General features: G+C 38.8%; 1 protein-coding gene across 1 annotated transcript; it reads left to right on the forward strand.

Annotated features, from left to right (window-relative positions):
* Positions 1-9,200: 9,200 nt before the first annotated feature.
* CER1 (cerberus 1, DAN family BMP antagonist) lies at positions 9,201-10,920 on the forward strand. The gene is made up of 2 exons (XM_058827887.1): positions 9,201-9,728; positions 10,627-10,920. Exons 1-2 carry the CDS (start codon positions 9,201-9,203, stop codon positions 10,918-10,920), a joined length of 822 nt encoding a protein of 273 aa, XP_058683870.1.
* The last annotated feature ends 4,318 nt before the right edge of the window (positions 10,921-15,238 follow it).

Below are 15,238 nucleotides of genomic sequence, written 5' to 3' on the forward strand. Positions count from 1 at the left end.
ATCTCCCCAAAGACTTTGATCTGTCACTTATTCATATGTATTTTTCTACCAGAGTGTCAAGTCTTTCATCACACTTCTGTGTAATAGCTTTTTCTTTTTAAGAAAGTACCATGTCAGTTGATTTGCCTTGCTCTTAAAGGAAGCGTTGTGAACTGCAGTTTTACTCTGCAGTTACAGAAAGAGGAATACTGCAGGGATTGAAAATGAGGCCAGACAGCTGTTTAAAAACAGATCTTCTTGGGTGATAATGGGAGTGACATCATGTGAGTTCTGGAGTTTCTTTGGTGATTTCCTAGTACATCTTACAAAGGTACAAATGGCTGGGCATTGCCTGGTGACAGAGTACCAAAAGGAGCAAAGCCTTGTATTTACCTTCTACCTCCCAAGGCCAGCTTCAGAACCTAATGGGTCTGCCCACACAGAGTTGCATCTGTTTCCTATTCCTAAGGAAAATTTTTTTTTTTTTTTCTTTTTTTTCCAGAACTGCAGGATGGTGCTGTAATTTTTAGTGTAATTAAATAATGGGACATCTCTAAATCAAATGCTATAGCAAATGATGATTTATTTAAAAAAAAAAAGTAAACTTAATCCTAGGATATTATCTGGGGATATTCACTGATACATGAACATCAATAGGATTTATATGTGTGTATAAACCAATGTAATCATGAGACATATTTTGTAGTAAAGCAGCTATGGCTCTGGAAAAGTATTAATCTAAGTCCTTATTAGGGATTTGAGGCTTTTAAAAATAATATTTAAAAATCCACATTTATTTCTGAGAAAGGCTTAAAACCCAGCAATTAATAGAAAAAAACCCAGCTGGCCAGAACTTACTATGTTAGATAAATATAGTTGCATTATAATTATTTTGTAACAGTACAGTAGATTTATATTTGACCTGTCAAAAGCTTGCTTTTGGACATTTTACTGCCACCCTTAAAATTACAAAAAAAACACCCCAAAAAAACCCCAAAATCTAAACCAAACATGAAATGAGGATCCAAGCATAGGCTTCCTAAAAAAAATAAAGCTCCTCTCAACAGGAGTCAGTGTGTGACAGTTTGGAAGTGAGTAGGGTGAGTTTGTCCTGTACCTTTGAACTCTCATCCTTCCCATCTGCCTGCCTGCTGCCAGCAGTTCATCCCCTCTTTGCTCGTCTATTCAGCCAGCCTCTGGATCAGTTTTGCAACAGAGCTGCAAAACCTCCTTCTTGGGTTCCTCACAGCAATTTCTCAGTCTTGCAAGGGACAGACAGAGCAGAATCACCTCTCCTTTCTGAGATGGACACTGTTTCAGGGGTTATGTATTTGTCTCTGTCATGCTTGGTGACTTGTCTTTCCTTCTTGCCTGTGACAAGTTAAATCAAAATGTGAGCAGCTGAACAGTCTGAACAGTCATTGTGTATAGGAGAGAACCTTTCTGAAAGGACTGTTGCCAATAAGTATGAGTGCATCACAGAATTGGAGAAAAAAAACATACTCGGTGAAAGAACCTCCTCACCGTTTGTTTTTTTTTTTGCTATCAACAGATGCAGACAAAAGGATTTCCAGGATTTTTTTTATTTTTTTTTTCTGGTAATATTTATGACAAGTTTCTAGACATTTCTTGTCAGAAATTTTTTGTTTAAGGAGTTTTCTAGGTCAACATAGATATGCTACTTATCTCCAACTACTTCTAAATATCTGGTTTTACATCTGTTTTTATTTCTGAAAGTTTTCGTTACAGAAAAAAAATAAGAATCTAAAAAGCACTCTCAATATCTCTTAGTGGTATGTTCTGGAATGCCAGGGGAAATTGACTGAGACAAAAATATAAACTTTATTTCTTTAGGGCCTTTTTTAATGAAAGCTGTAGAATTTATTGGTGCTAATTTGATAAAACCTATTGACATTATTCAAATGCCTCTCCCGATTATATAATAAATGAATGATATCAACAGAGTGAGGATTTTGCAAAGGTGCTTGTTATTTGATCAGTAACTAATAAATGATTTATGCCATCTGACACAACAGTGACCTCAGGTTTGCTTTTGTGAGAGTAGGGGAAATCTTCCCTTTTCTGAACTTCATCTGAACTACTTTAAAGTGATTGCAGAGTATGAAGATTTCACTACACAAAAGATTCTTGGTTGTGCAAACTGCATGAGTTTACTAATTTAATTATATCTAACACAGTACACTAAAGAAACTAAAATTCTTATATTACAGAGCAAATATATTTCTGCCCTGAAAGGCTGCTGAATTTTTTTCAATATAATTACCCGTTCCAAACATTTAATTAATAAATTTTATTTTTCCTGTCTTTAAATAAGTATTTTTCCACAGATCTTTACATCTTTTATTTTTATTATTTGAATACGGGACTTCAAAGAACAAAACAAATCAGGGAAAGCACAAATAATTATTTTTTTCTGTTGGCATAGGATATTATTGCTTCTAAGGAGTTTAGTAATGGATAGACCTACAGTCCTGAGAAGCTTTGGGGATCTTTTCATCTTCAGCATTTTTTAATTAGACTCTGAGTAAACTCCAGGAAAAATCAGTATTTAGAGGATCAGCATCACCAGGAGTATTTCAAAAGGCTGAAAGTAAGGAAAAGGAGCATGTAAATTCTGGTGTTCACATATGGATGCTACACTTTGTGGATAAACAAAGGATTTATTTCACCAGAACTATCCATATATCCCTACCCAAGAGCAACAGAATCAAGATGCTCAGTGAAAAGAACCTAGGAGTTACCTTAGATTTCTATTCAGAGATGGGCTGTGTAAGCACTGTGTGTGCGTTTGTCACTCTTAACCACTTTCACTCCCTGTCAAGTATCTTTTAAATATGTCAATATTTAAAAAAACTTGACAGGGAGGTAGTTAACTCAAAGCCAATGGTTATGAAGAAAATGGATAGGCAACAGGTCACAGGAGCACTTATTCTGAACCAAAATATTCTAAAACACTTGAGTTTGTACTAACTTCATATATATATATCAAGTATTTAGTCTGAAAAATATGAAAAAAATTTTCCAGATCTTTCTACACATGGATACTTATTGAATCCTGAATTTATTAAAGTCTTTATTCATTCAAATTATACAAATAACTTTGATATAATTATGCATAAGATTCAGTGAATACTAGTGATTCAGCAATATTTACATCTCAAGATTGGTGCTGCTGTAAGTCTTCTATTCAGAACACTGTATATATTGTCATGTTTAACTCTGTAGTGTGTGGTAATAAAAACCCCCAAAATATACTTAGGTGATTATGAATTTCTTAATTTCAAAATCTCACAAAATCTTGTTTTCTAGTGATAATTACTCAAGTGTTTAGCATAGTATAAATGCACTGAAGTTAATATACCTGCTGTATACTCTATGCAGCTTCTGAATTCAGTTTTTTGTTCTGTTTGAGGCTATTCGTGAGTGAATACTATAAGGACATTTGTACAATGAGTACATATAAAAGAGAAAATGCTGTTTATTTTGAAAAAATAAAAAAAGTTATAGATCTGCAAGCAGATACACAAGAATGAATTCAAGCAATACTCTCAGTCTATAAAAATGAATTTTAATATGATTCTTGATTTAAAGACGAATGTGAAAAACGTCACTGTCCCTCAGAAAACTCAGTCATCTTCAAAAGAAGTTTTCCTCTCTTGTTATCATTTTAGAAACTATGTGGATTCTAGTTCTTGGTAAGAGTGTACTCAAATAACATGAACAAAACAGGCTCTAGTTAAGGCTTTTTTAATGGCATTGAGGTAATGTATTATTTTCATCAGAAGTAGCCCTAATCAACAGGACCTAATTAGAGGAATAGCATGGTTTAGGGGTACAGAAGACAAGGGAATCCAGGAGAGCTGGTCAATATCCAGCAGTCCTCCCAGCTCAAGAGCAATGTATTCCCATGAGCAAGAAATTAAAGCTGGCAGGAGACCTACAGGGATGAGCAGAGAGCTTCTATCAAACAGAAGAAATTTATGAAATGTGGAAAAAGATAGAGGCTATATGGGAAGCCTATCCTGGTGATAAAAGATACAGAGAAGGCAGAGTAACTGAAGTCATTCTTCATCTCAGACTTAACTACTGAGGACATCTTTCAGGAATCCCAAACCTTGGAGGCATGAGAAGAAGGGTGGAGAAAGGAAGACTTGCCCTTGGCCATTGAGGGTTTGGTTAGAGATTGGCTAGGCAGACAAAGCCATAAATCAGTGGGCCCTGATGGGATGCATGCACATGTGCTGAGGGAGCTGGCAGATGTTGATAAGCCCACTCTGCATCTTCTTTGAAAAATAATGGAGGAGAGGTGCCTGATGACTGCAGAAAAGCCAGTGTCACTCCCATCTTCAAAAAGGGCAACAAGGAGCACCCAGGAAACTGCTGGCCAGTCAGCCTCACCTCTATCCCTGGAAAGCTGATGGCACAGATCACTCTGGAGGCTGTGACCAAGCACGTAAAAGAAAAGTTTGTGGGCAGTGGCTGATCCACCTGAAGGCTCTGCTGCCATTCCCTGGGACCTTGATCTGCTGGAGGGTTGGGCAGAGAAAATTCTAATGAGGCTCCACAAGGGCAAGTGTCAGGTCCTGCTCCTGGGGAGGAACAGCCCCAAGTGCCAGCACAGGCTGGGGCTGACCTCCTGCAGAGCAGCTCTGTGGAGAAGGACCTGGGACTCCTGGTGGATCGCAAGTTGTCCATGAGCCATCAGTGCCCCTGTGGCCAGGAGGGCCAGTGGTGTCTTGGGGTGCAGAGTGTGGCCAGCAGGTCGAGGGAGGTGACTCTCCCCATCTACTCAGCCCCAGTGAGGCCATACCTGAAGTGCTGTGTCCAGTTCTGGGCTCCTCAGCACAAGAGAGACAAGGAGCTGCTGGAGAGGGTCCAGTGGAGAGCCACAAGGATGGTCAGGGGTCTGGAGCTTCTCTCTTGTGAGGAGAGACTCTGGGAGCTGGGCCTGTTTGGTCTGGGGAAGACTGAGAGGGGATCTCATCAATGCATAGAAACATCCCAGAGGTGGGTGTCAGGAGGATGGTGCCAGATGCTTTTCAGTGGTGCCCAAAGCCAGAATGCGGAGTAACAGCCCTAAACTAAAACATAAGTTCCACCTCAACATGAGGCAGAATTTCTTTACACTGAGGGTGGCAGAGCATTGGAATAGCTGCCTGGGGAGGCTGAGGAATCTCCCTCTCTTGAGAGACTCAAAATCCACCTAGATGCATTCTCGTGTCACCTGCTCTAGGTGACCCTACTTTGGCAGGGGTGTTGGATCTCCAGAGGTGCCTTTAAACTCTAATGATTCTGTGATCAAGAATCTGGTATCTGAAGTATTGCATATAATCAGAGTGAACAAAATAATATTTTATGCATACAGAAGAAATTTTAAGATAAATCTATATTTTTTATTTTAATAAAATAAATCTTATGTGCACCTTCCTTGGATTATATTACAAACATTTTGTTGGTGGTGTCAAATTCTTCAGTGAATAACCTCTCTCTCTCTCCAATCATTCACCTAGGAAGATGCATCTTACTGAAGACTGAAATGTGTCTTTTCCCAGACTCCTTTTTCCCTGTCCCACAGGTTTTTCCAGTGTCTTCCTTGTCCTGTGCCTAAGCAATATGCAGCAATCAATCACATGCCCAAGAGAACTCCTCAGGCTGGGTCTGTAATAGGATACACTGTCAATTAGGCAGTACATATATGCCAGTACCGTTCAGAAACAGAAGCACCCGTCACATCCTGTGTATGTACCTACAGCCAGGAGAACGTGGGCCAATATATGTGAAAGGATGCTCATCCTAGCCCCACTGAAGACATAAATAAAACATTCTAAAGTGTGAGCACCTTCATTTTGGCTGCAGTATAAAACTTAATGCTGTTCTTTGTTCTGTTGCCAGAACACAGAAAAACAGAGAAATGTAAACAGGAAAACATAAATGAGTGAAGAAAGAAACAGTGCAAGAGAGGACTTGAAACAGAGGGGAGTTCGTGATGTAGAGTAACTAAGGTTGGAGGTACAAAACCAAACAAACCTATTGACTGTTTTTTCATCTCATACCTTGTTAAAAGACTCTTGGTTTCATAATTAAAAATTTCCCATGAGGCCTGTATGTGATCTGTTTCCCTGAAAATGAGTAAAACAAAGACCACAGATGGCCTTCTTTGATAAGTACAATTATTGGAGAATAAACTGCATAGTGATAATTCATTAGTTCTCAGGTCTTCATATGGGATCTGTGAAAGATAAATCTGGATACAAGTTTGTCTACATAGCATGTGTTTTGAAAATTGTAAGATATTGAATTGGACTGTATATCTAAAATCCATTTTAATGATTTTATACCATTAATCATGGTATGATGAGACTATTTAGCTCAACAGGAGGCAAGTAATTCAAGCAGTGCCCAAGAATTATTTTTAGGCATCAACTGGCTGTGTAGATAATGTCCATTAATGACGGAATAAACTCCAGCTTCGAAAAAAATGAATAATATCCCACTTTGCATTTGCATAGCACTGATCATCTATAGACCTGACAGTTTTAAAAGGATGGGCAATCAGTCACAGTGGCTATTTCTAGTGATAACAGAATATCCTGAATAAATTGCTACTATGAAGGCAAACCAAACCCTGCTTGAGAGACACTACTGCATATAGCCATAAGACTTAACAACTAGAGTACTGTGAAAACATGTTATGCTTATATGAAAGGGTAAACAGGCAGGAAAACAAGTTTTTAGAAAAGAAGCAGCTTTTTTATTTATTTATTTTTTTTTTTTTTTTTTTTGTGGAAAGCTGAGATTAGGAGCATATTTGGAGTAATAATGATTATATGCCCAGTCCAATCCCCGTAGTCAATTATTAGTCTATGCAGTTGATAACTCCAGAAAGAGACTTCCAAAGGTGTGCTATTTTTAACTTCAAAATGACCATCTGACCTTGCTGTCTGAGCTGGGATGCCTTCCTGTAATGCAGGCAGGCTCTAGCCTAAGCAGAGAGGCTGAGAGACCTGCTATTTCTGCACAGTTACATAGGCAGCTGACTTCAAAACAGATCATGGCAGTATTTGGATATTGAACAAACCCAAATATATCATGTTCCATATCTTACCAACTTTGCATCTTAGAAAGCAGCCATAGAATACTATTATAGGCATGAAGGAACAGTGTTAGGCTTCATTGGCAGAACCAAAGTGCTGCTTTTGGGTACCATCAGATCTAGAATCAGGAAGTAGAAATGGTTTGACCTGGAAGTGAAGAGAGTTGTTTAAGCAGTCTTTGGGTTGTGGAGCAGCTTGCAGAGTGACTTGTTGACACTGCTTTGCTTCGGTCTTCTTTTCTACTCTTCTGTAAATAATAATTTGTGCATTTACATCTGAAGGCTTCAAAAGCCTTCCTTCTTGCTGTATGTTACAGGACAGAATGGTATGTACTAGGAGTGGATTCTGATCCTGAAGAGGTTTTTTTCATTGCCATTGCACTGCAAAATGACATCTACAAAAACATCTCTACATATATGTCAGTACTAAGATTTGTATACATACCTCGTTAACATTGACACTGCAGGAAAAACCCAGGCCAGCTTAGTTTAGATAGTCTGGGAAGCCAAATCATTCCAGTTCTACAGTTTACTTAATTTTTATCTGTGCATTATCAGAGACATACTTAGATGATCTGCAAATATATATCTTGCTTCAAACAGCCAAATTTCATGTTTGAAAGGCGTTGACAAATGTATCACATTCTCTGCATCAACATAATACAATACAGTATTATATTTTATGTATAGTCTCAGGGGTCTTCAGCAACTAAAACAGAGAGGAAAAGAAGGAAAACTCAAAATGTAATGCTCTTGTTATTGCTGAATACTTTGAGTGACTGTTACCAGTACAAATCAGATACAAGGTATTTTAGTTACAAAAGTCAGCTGCTTCAGTTCAAATTGTTGGTGAACACAGAAATGATATGCGGATTTAAACTTCAGTTCTAGGCAATAAATAAATTCCCTGGAAATTAAGGTCAAGTACCATCATACATCTGGTAAGCACAACTTAATTTTTCAAGAATAATACAAATTTTAGAATCTATTGAAACTCTTTTGCAGAAACAGGAGTGTGTGGAGATTGGAGTACCTAAATGGCAAATTATCTGAAGCAGAATTTCTTTTTGGTATTTTAATATTAGGATTACTGTTTGCAATATTTGTTGAAAATAACTTTTCCTTTTCCCAAAGCTTTTCTCTATGTGCTGTTCTAGCAGATTATTTTTTCTTACATGTTGCATAACATAGAAATTTTGCAAGAGATGCCTCTGTTTTAAGGTGCATAGTAGTCTTTAGATATTTCTGTCGAGACTTTGATAGCCAGAATCATAAATGTATCTTTTTTAACACATTTTACTTAAATGTTGTTTTATCATTATTATCACTCTATAGGATGCCTGGAGTGGCTTTGGTGCCTGAACAGGATATGGCACTGTTAGATAATCTTTGAAAACCAAGGAAGAAGAGTTTCTTTACTTGAGACCTTCTGCTCTGTGCTGATGACATGTCTGCACTCCAGCAGCTGCAAACCTGCTGTGAGGAAGATGAAACAAGGGCTAGTGCCTCCTGACAGATTCTTCTGACAGTCTGAGCAGCAATCTGTTAGTCATGCACACCTTGAGTCATATCCCAAATCTTAAAGCCCTAAGTTAGACTTAACTTTTAAAAACACAGTCTCTAGATTGAGCTTACTGTTTCAGCAAACTTTAATCAGCTTGCCTTTTCCTATTGTAATGAAATAACACTCCCTGTTTTGACAGTCTCTGGCTGTATGGAATGGAAAGTCAAAATAAACAATGAAGACCACATTGAACATTCTAATACACAACCTCAAATGTTTACTTAATTCCTCAGCCTAAACTAGACACCTTATCCAAACATTTCCTCCTGTTGACTCCTTCTGTCCTCTACAACATCCTGGCATACTAGATTTTAGATAGGCGCTTCTAATACACATAACTCCGATTGGAAGCAGAGTTTCATTAGCACAAACTTCCCTATCATAATTGTAATCTACAGTAAATGAATGCAATTAGACCCCACCAGGGTCTCCCGTGAGCCCTCCTCTCCTCTGCTATAATCTGACTGTAGGTTCTTGTATAAAGCCAGCATACTGCATGCACTGCAATAGCAGCAGATCTACTTGGTTGCCCTTTCCAGGATCATGTCGCTGTTTTTCCTTCAAATGTTAGTGCTCTCATGTCTTGGAGCCACAGAGCTACAGAGAAATTCACAGCAAAGGAAAAGCAGAAGGCCATTTCAGCATTTTCTCTACCTGGACAAAAATCAGTTTAAAAGTCAAAGTTCTCCTGAGCTGATAAGTGAGAACCCAGCAGGAGTTGAAGAGACACTGAAAGTACCAAGCTTTTTTGTATCAATTCCACAGACAGCATCTGGAATTGAGAATAAAGAGGAGAAAAAAATGTCCAGATTCATACTTCCCAATGCGGGACTCCACGCAGACCGAAATCCGAGTACCTGGGTTGCACCCAGAGAGATCCCTCCTGTGGAAAACTTCTCTCCACCCCGTTATTCCAGCAAGAGAGAGTCTGAATTTTCCTACAGAAAAGATGCCAAGAAATTCTGGGAGCATTTCATGTTAAAGAAAAATTCAGCATCTGAAGAGGTTGTTCTGCCAATCAAGACCAATGAAATGCACCAAGAAAACTGCAGAACCCTGCCTTTTGCCCAGGTAAGAAGTATCCAAGATCAACAAACAGGCCTTTCCCCCGTCTCTTGTAATCAGCAACTAAAGGGACATGGGTTATTCAAGTGGCTTAGTCAAAGGGTTTCAGAACACTTGCTCATAAGTGGCTGAAAGATGCTAATGAAAAAGTTTTAGTCTGATGAGGCAAACTGCTAAATTGCAGCACTGGAAAGCCACAGACTCAATTTTTATAGAGTTATTTATTATTTTTATGCATCAATATTCAGACATAGTCTAAGCAGCCAGGGAAATGATGAGTAATTATCCATTCAATGAATATACATCTCAACTGTTTGTAGATTTGAATTATGATCTCCTCTCTCTATATATGTATAGATAAGTATGTGTATACACACACACATCTGTGTGTGTGTGTGTGTGTGTGTGTGTGTGTGTGTGTGCGCGCGCGCATATACAGCCTCTCAGGACAAGTATTTACAGGAAAAGCTGTTTGTTTCCTCACAGCTAAGAAAAGATTGTTTTCTCCTGTATTAATTAGAAAACTGAAGCTTATGTCTAATTCTGTGCTAAGAATTTTGGAGAACTGGTAAATTGTCCCATGCATAGATGATGTCATTCTGTCACATTGTAACATCAAGGAAAGCAAACAGTATAGGTAAAAGTGCTGTATTCCTCGTAAATCACCATCTGTTCTCAGTGTTTCTGTAATCACAGTCTGTCAAGGACCATGTCTTTTCACATCCAGAACTAAAGTTATTTCACACAGACATACATACAGATGTTGCCTAGAAACCTGTACTGTTTGTTCTGAGAAGAAAAAAGTGCATTGTTTTTTGTTTTTCCTTTTTTTTTCATTTATGCCTTCTAGCAAAGTCCATGGGCCATTTCTGCATCAGAAACATTAAACTGCTTTCTGTTTCAGGGTGTTACTCATAACAGCTGTGAGAAGGTGACAGTACAGAATAATCTGTGTTTTGGAAAATGTAGTTCTTTTCATGTTCCTGGTTCAGAAGATCATCTTTATACCTTTTGTTCTCACTGCTTGCCCAGCAAGTTCTCCATGAAGCGCCTGGATCTCAACTGCACTGATTCTGTTTCAGTGGTCAAAGAAATCATGATTGTAGAAGAGTGCAAATGTGAAACTCTGAAGATTAAAGACCCTATGACTGGATCTCTACTGTCAGACTTGTATGAAAATGTACATGAGCACAATTAACCTGTGAAAAGTACTTCTTAATTTGATCATAAGAATTTGCCAATGAAAAAATTCAAAAAAGTTGTCATCATCCTAGTACAAAAAAACATTAAAAATGTAGACTTTCGACATGATCTCCGTTTCAACAATAACTTTACCTAAAGTGTAATAAATGCTTCCCTGCAGCTGTTAAGGAAAAGGAGGTAAAATTATTGAGCTTATGTGTAAAGGTCTTACTTTAACAGGGGAAAACTTTAAAAAATTTCTACCCTCCCTATCACTGTTTCTAGGATGCTAGTAAACAAAATGTGAAATAACATGATTTTTCTGCACAAAACCCAAATGTTAACTTGTTTTCACTGCCTTTGCTTGCAGGGAGTGTCAATTTGTAGCTCTATTGGCAACAAAGATGAGATTTTAGTCTGTTCCCTACCAAAACAGGTCTACTTTTACATCAAGATAATGGCTGGAGAGTGTAAAACATAAATGGACATTATGTACATAGAAATCTGTGACTAGTTAATGTCATACTGATTGATCCCAGTTGGAGCTCAGTTCTCATTGAAAACTAATATACCACACAATTTACACCAATAGATAAAGGCAAAGGGTTATTTTGCCATAGAAACTGCGTGTTCTCTTTTCCACGTCTGCATTTGCTCTGTACTTTTATTTTTACTCAAAGTGCTCAACTGCAGAAGGAGGAAAACAAAATAAATCCATACTCCTAGAGAAAACATCACAGATGAATACACTGATGTTATTATTTAAATTCACTGTGGAAAGACAATGCACATTTTCCAGTCCAGTGAATTTTAACATTGTCAGAGAATCTAAGATAAAGTTTATATCATGTTCTCAATGCTTGAACTAAAGCAGAAAAGGCATTTGTGCAATAGAAGATCTGAGAAAGACTTTATCATATAGCAATACCTTAACAACTTTACAGGAACAGCTGAGAGAGCCCTGCTAGGAAGCACTGGAGTCTTCTGATAGGCAACACAGCACCAGTGACTATTAGCTGAACTGCTGGCTTTCCAGCTCTCTCCAGCTGCTTCTCCCTGGATTTCTCTTGCAGACCTGGTTCACCAGACAGCGATCAGCTTCCAGCAACAGAGCTCAGCATATTTCTATGCCAGTTTTTTCAGTCCTCTGGGAATCTGCTCTCAGACCTGGGCCACTGTTGTTAAACTATCAAAGCTCTTTTTTAGGGTACTGGCAATCACTGTTGACTTAGCTTATTCAATGTCAAATTCAAGGGCTGGGTAAATGACTCCTTGTCTTTGAACTGCAATGGGATTAGAAGTATCTTAATATTCTTTCAGAAAATGCGTGCAGCATGGCTTTGAAATCCAAGATACATGTTGAATATTTACAAAAAATTGCATCTGAACATTCTGATACTGGGTGTGAAGCTGTTTGCTTCTTCAGGCCACTTGCAGTGAATGAATTGAAGATTAGTATATAGTTACCTTTTATTACATATAAACCTGTTTTTAAATAATAAAAATTGTGTACTAAAACTCAAGAAAAGTCTTCTCTCCATTCTTTTACATGAAGGACTGATGTGAAAACTATACATGGTTGTTTATATGCTATGGCGTATAAAATTATGCCATTCTGAGTAACTACCTATCAAGGTCTTATCATCCCTGTATTGTGTATGAAAATTTGTGTCCATTTTTAATCAAGCCTAAGGAAGAAAAGCACTCACAGCATTAAAGTTCTCAACTTTTTTTCTCTTTATTGATGTATTTTTTTTAAATCTGAAAAAGCCAAGTGTTCGGAGACATTTTACTCAGAGTTTGACACATGTTTTAAAGCTGTCTGAATATATAAGAATGTTCATCCACATTTTTTATTGCTTTTTGTTTACTGAAATGCAAGTATGTTTTTAGGTTTGATACTTGCAAGCAACCACTTGAAGCTAGGACACTCCCAGTAAGATCACATATCAATTAAAAAGAAAAATCTTCCAATCTTGTAATTTTGACAAAACTGACAGCTATGCTATGAGTTTATCATGAGGATGTCTGAACTGAAGCTACATTGTGGACTTCAAAGTCTTCAGCCTAATTTATAAAGCTTCTTCTCTGTGCTGAAGCATTACTGCAGTCAAAGAAAGCTATTCATGTAAGGAGTTTGCAGGACGAGATTCTTAGTGTCAATTTGCACAGCTTTAAAGTAGGTGAAAAGAGGTAATGACAGCTGTAGTAATTGCTAATTAGATTAGTGCTGTAGGTTTCTTGGATGCATGTTTAATTAACCCAGCAATGACTGGTTGCATGTAATTAGCACAGTATTTTGCAAAATCAATCAATGCGTTAATTGGATCAGATAACTCAGCGTTTAAAAAATCCATATTAGGAATATGTTTTATCAAGGGCTTGACAGGATTTTGCTCTCTGTGCATAATGATGATGGCCTCTACAAGCAGAACATTGTGGATCAGAAAGGTGAGGGGTGTGATCCACATGACCATGTGCATGCTTTCAATAGGAACATTATTGCAACACAGCCTAGTGTTCCAGCGTCTAGTCAGAGTTTGCATGCTCTCTGTAATGAAAGCCTTCCCAGGGCAGCTATGCTGACAATGTAAACCTGACAATTGTGCAAACCTACTTTACAGAACAAGACTTTACTGCAGAGCTCTCTGAAAATTCTCATCAGTTTCAAGCAGAGTTTCTATGCTTCTGCCCTTTCATTTGTTCCACTGTCTATTTCTCAGATGGGTGTGCTTTGTGTAGAAAACAACGAAGAGAAGTGCTGTTTCCTGCCTACTGCTTTAGCAGAATAAATCTTCAGTCCAGGCTATTCTTTTAAGTGTGGATTTAATGCAACTAGCTTTAATGCCTGTAAATACATCAAACACCAGGGTTACATCAAACTCTTATTGAATTCTGTACAACCATACATTCCAGGGAAAAGTCTCTGAAGCTGCACTTCATGCTGTGCTCGGTACTTTGTTCACTATCTAACATTCACAACTAACCCCATGGCTCTCAGCTGACTAGCTTTTACTGGCAGGTGGTGGAATCTCTTGCAGTGCTTTCTCATAAATCTACTCACTTGCTTCCTGCTGCAAGAGCAAAACAAGACTTCTTACTCAGACAGAAGCTCTCTGCCAGTCTATACAGCTGCATAATCATGTCTGGAATCATAATATGCAAAGTTGAAAGGGGACCTCAAGAGTCACTGAGTCAAATTCCTGACACCCTGCACAGGACAGCCCCAAGAGTCACACCATGTGCCTGAGAGTATTGTCCAAACACTTCTCGAACTGTCAGGGTGGTACTGTGACCATTTGCCTGGGGAGCTGTTTCAGTACCCAAACATGCTCAGGGGGAAGAACCCTTTCCAAATATCCAACCTCAACCTCCCCTCACACAGCTTCAGGCCATTCCCTTGGGTCCTGTCAATGGTCAGCACAGAGAAGAGATGAGTGTCTACCCCTCCCCTGTCCTTCACAAGGAAGTTATCCAAAATGAGGTCTCTCATCAGGTTCCTCAGTCAGGCTGAACAGACAAGTGAGCTCACCTGAATAAGGGTTCCTTCCATTCAAGACCCTTCACCATCTTTACCGGCTTCCTTTGGATGCTCTCTAATAGCTTAGTACCTTATACTGAGATGTCCAAACCAGCCCCCAGCACTGGAGGTGAGGCTGCCCCAGCTCAGAGCAGAGCAGCTGGTGATGCTGTGCCTGATGCACCCCAGGACAGGGTTGTTCCTCCTGGCTGCCAAGGCACTACTGGCTCATGTTCAACTTTTCATCAAAAAGGACCCCCAGGTCCCTTTCTCTGACACTGCTTCCCATCATCTCATTTCCCAGTCTGTCCATACATCCAGGATTGCCTCACCCCTGGTGCAAAATCTGGCACTTTCTCTTGTTGAACTTCATATGGTTGGTGATTGCCCAGTCCCCTGATTTGTCAAGGTCTCTCTGAAGGGCCTCCCTGCCTTCAAGGGCATCAACTCCTCCAAGTTTTGTATCACCTGGGAACTTGCTTCTTATCCTTTTCAGTCCTATATCCAAGTCATTTATGAAGATGTTGAAGAGTACAGGGCCAAAGATGGAGCCCTGTGGAACCCCACTAGTGCCAGGTAACCAGTCTGATGTCACTGCATCCACTGTAACCCCTTGTGCCTGACCCATGAGCCACTTGCTCACCCATCACATGATGTGTGTATCCAGCTGTGGGCTGCACATTTTGTCCAGAAGGATCCCGTGAGACATGGTATCAAAAGCTTTGCTGAAGTCTAAAAAGATTACACCATCTCTCCTTGATAACTGGGTGTATTATCTTGTCATAAAAGGAAATCAGGTTTGATAAGCAGGACT

Source organism: Poecile atricapillus, chromosome Z (genome assembly GCF_030490865.1).
Source record: "Poecile atricapillus isolate bPoeAtr1 chromosome Z, bPoeAtr1.hap1, whole genome shotgun sequence".
Taxonomy (NCBI): Eukaryota; Metazoa; Chordata; class Aves; order Passeriformes; family Paridae; genus Poecile; species Poecile atricapillus.

Coding starts and splice junctions, on each gene's coding strand:
- CER1 (XM_058827887.1), top strand. CDS start 9,201: ATGTCGCTGTTTTTCCTTCAAATGTTAGTGCTCTCATGTCTTGGAGCC. Junction 9,729..10,626: donor GAACCCTGCCTTTTGCCCAG/GTAAGAAGTATC, acceptor TTTCTGTTTCAG/GGTGTTACTCATAACAGCTG.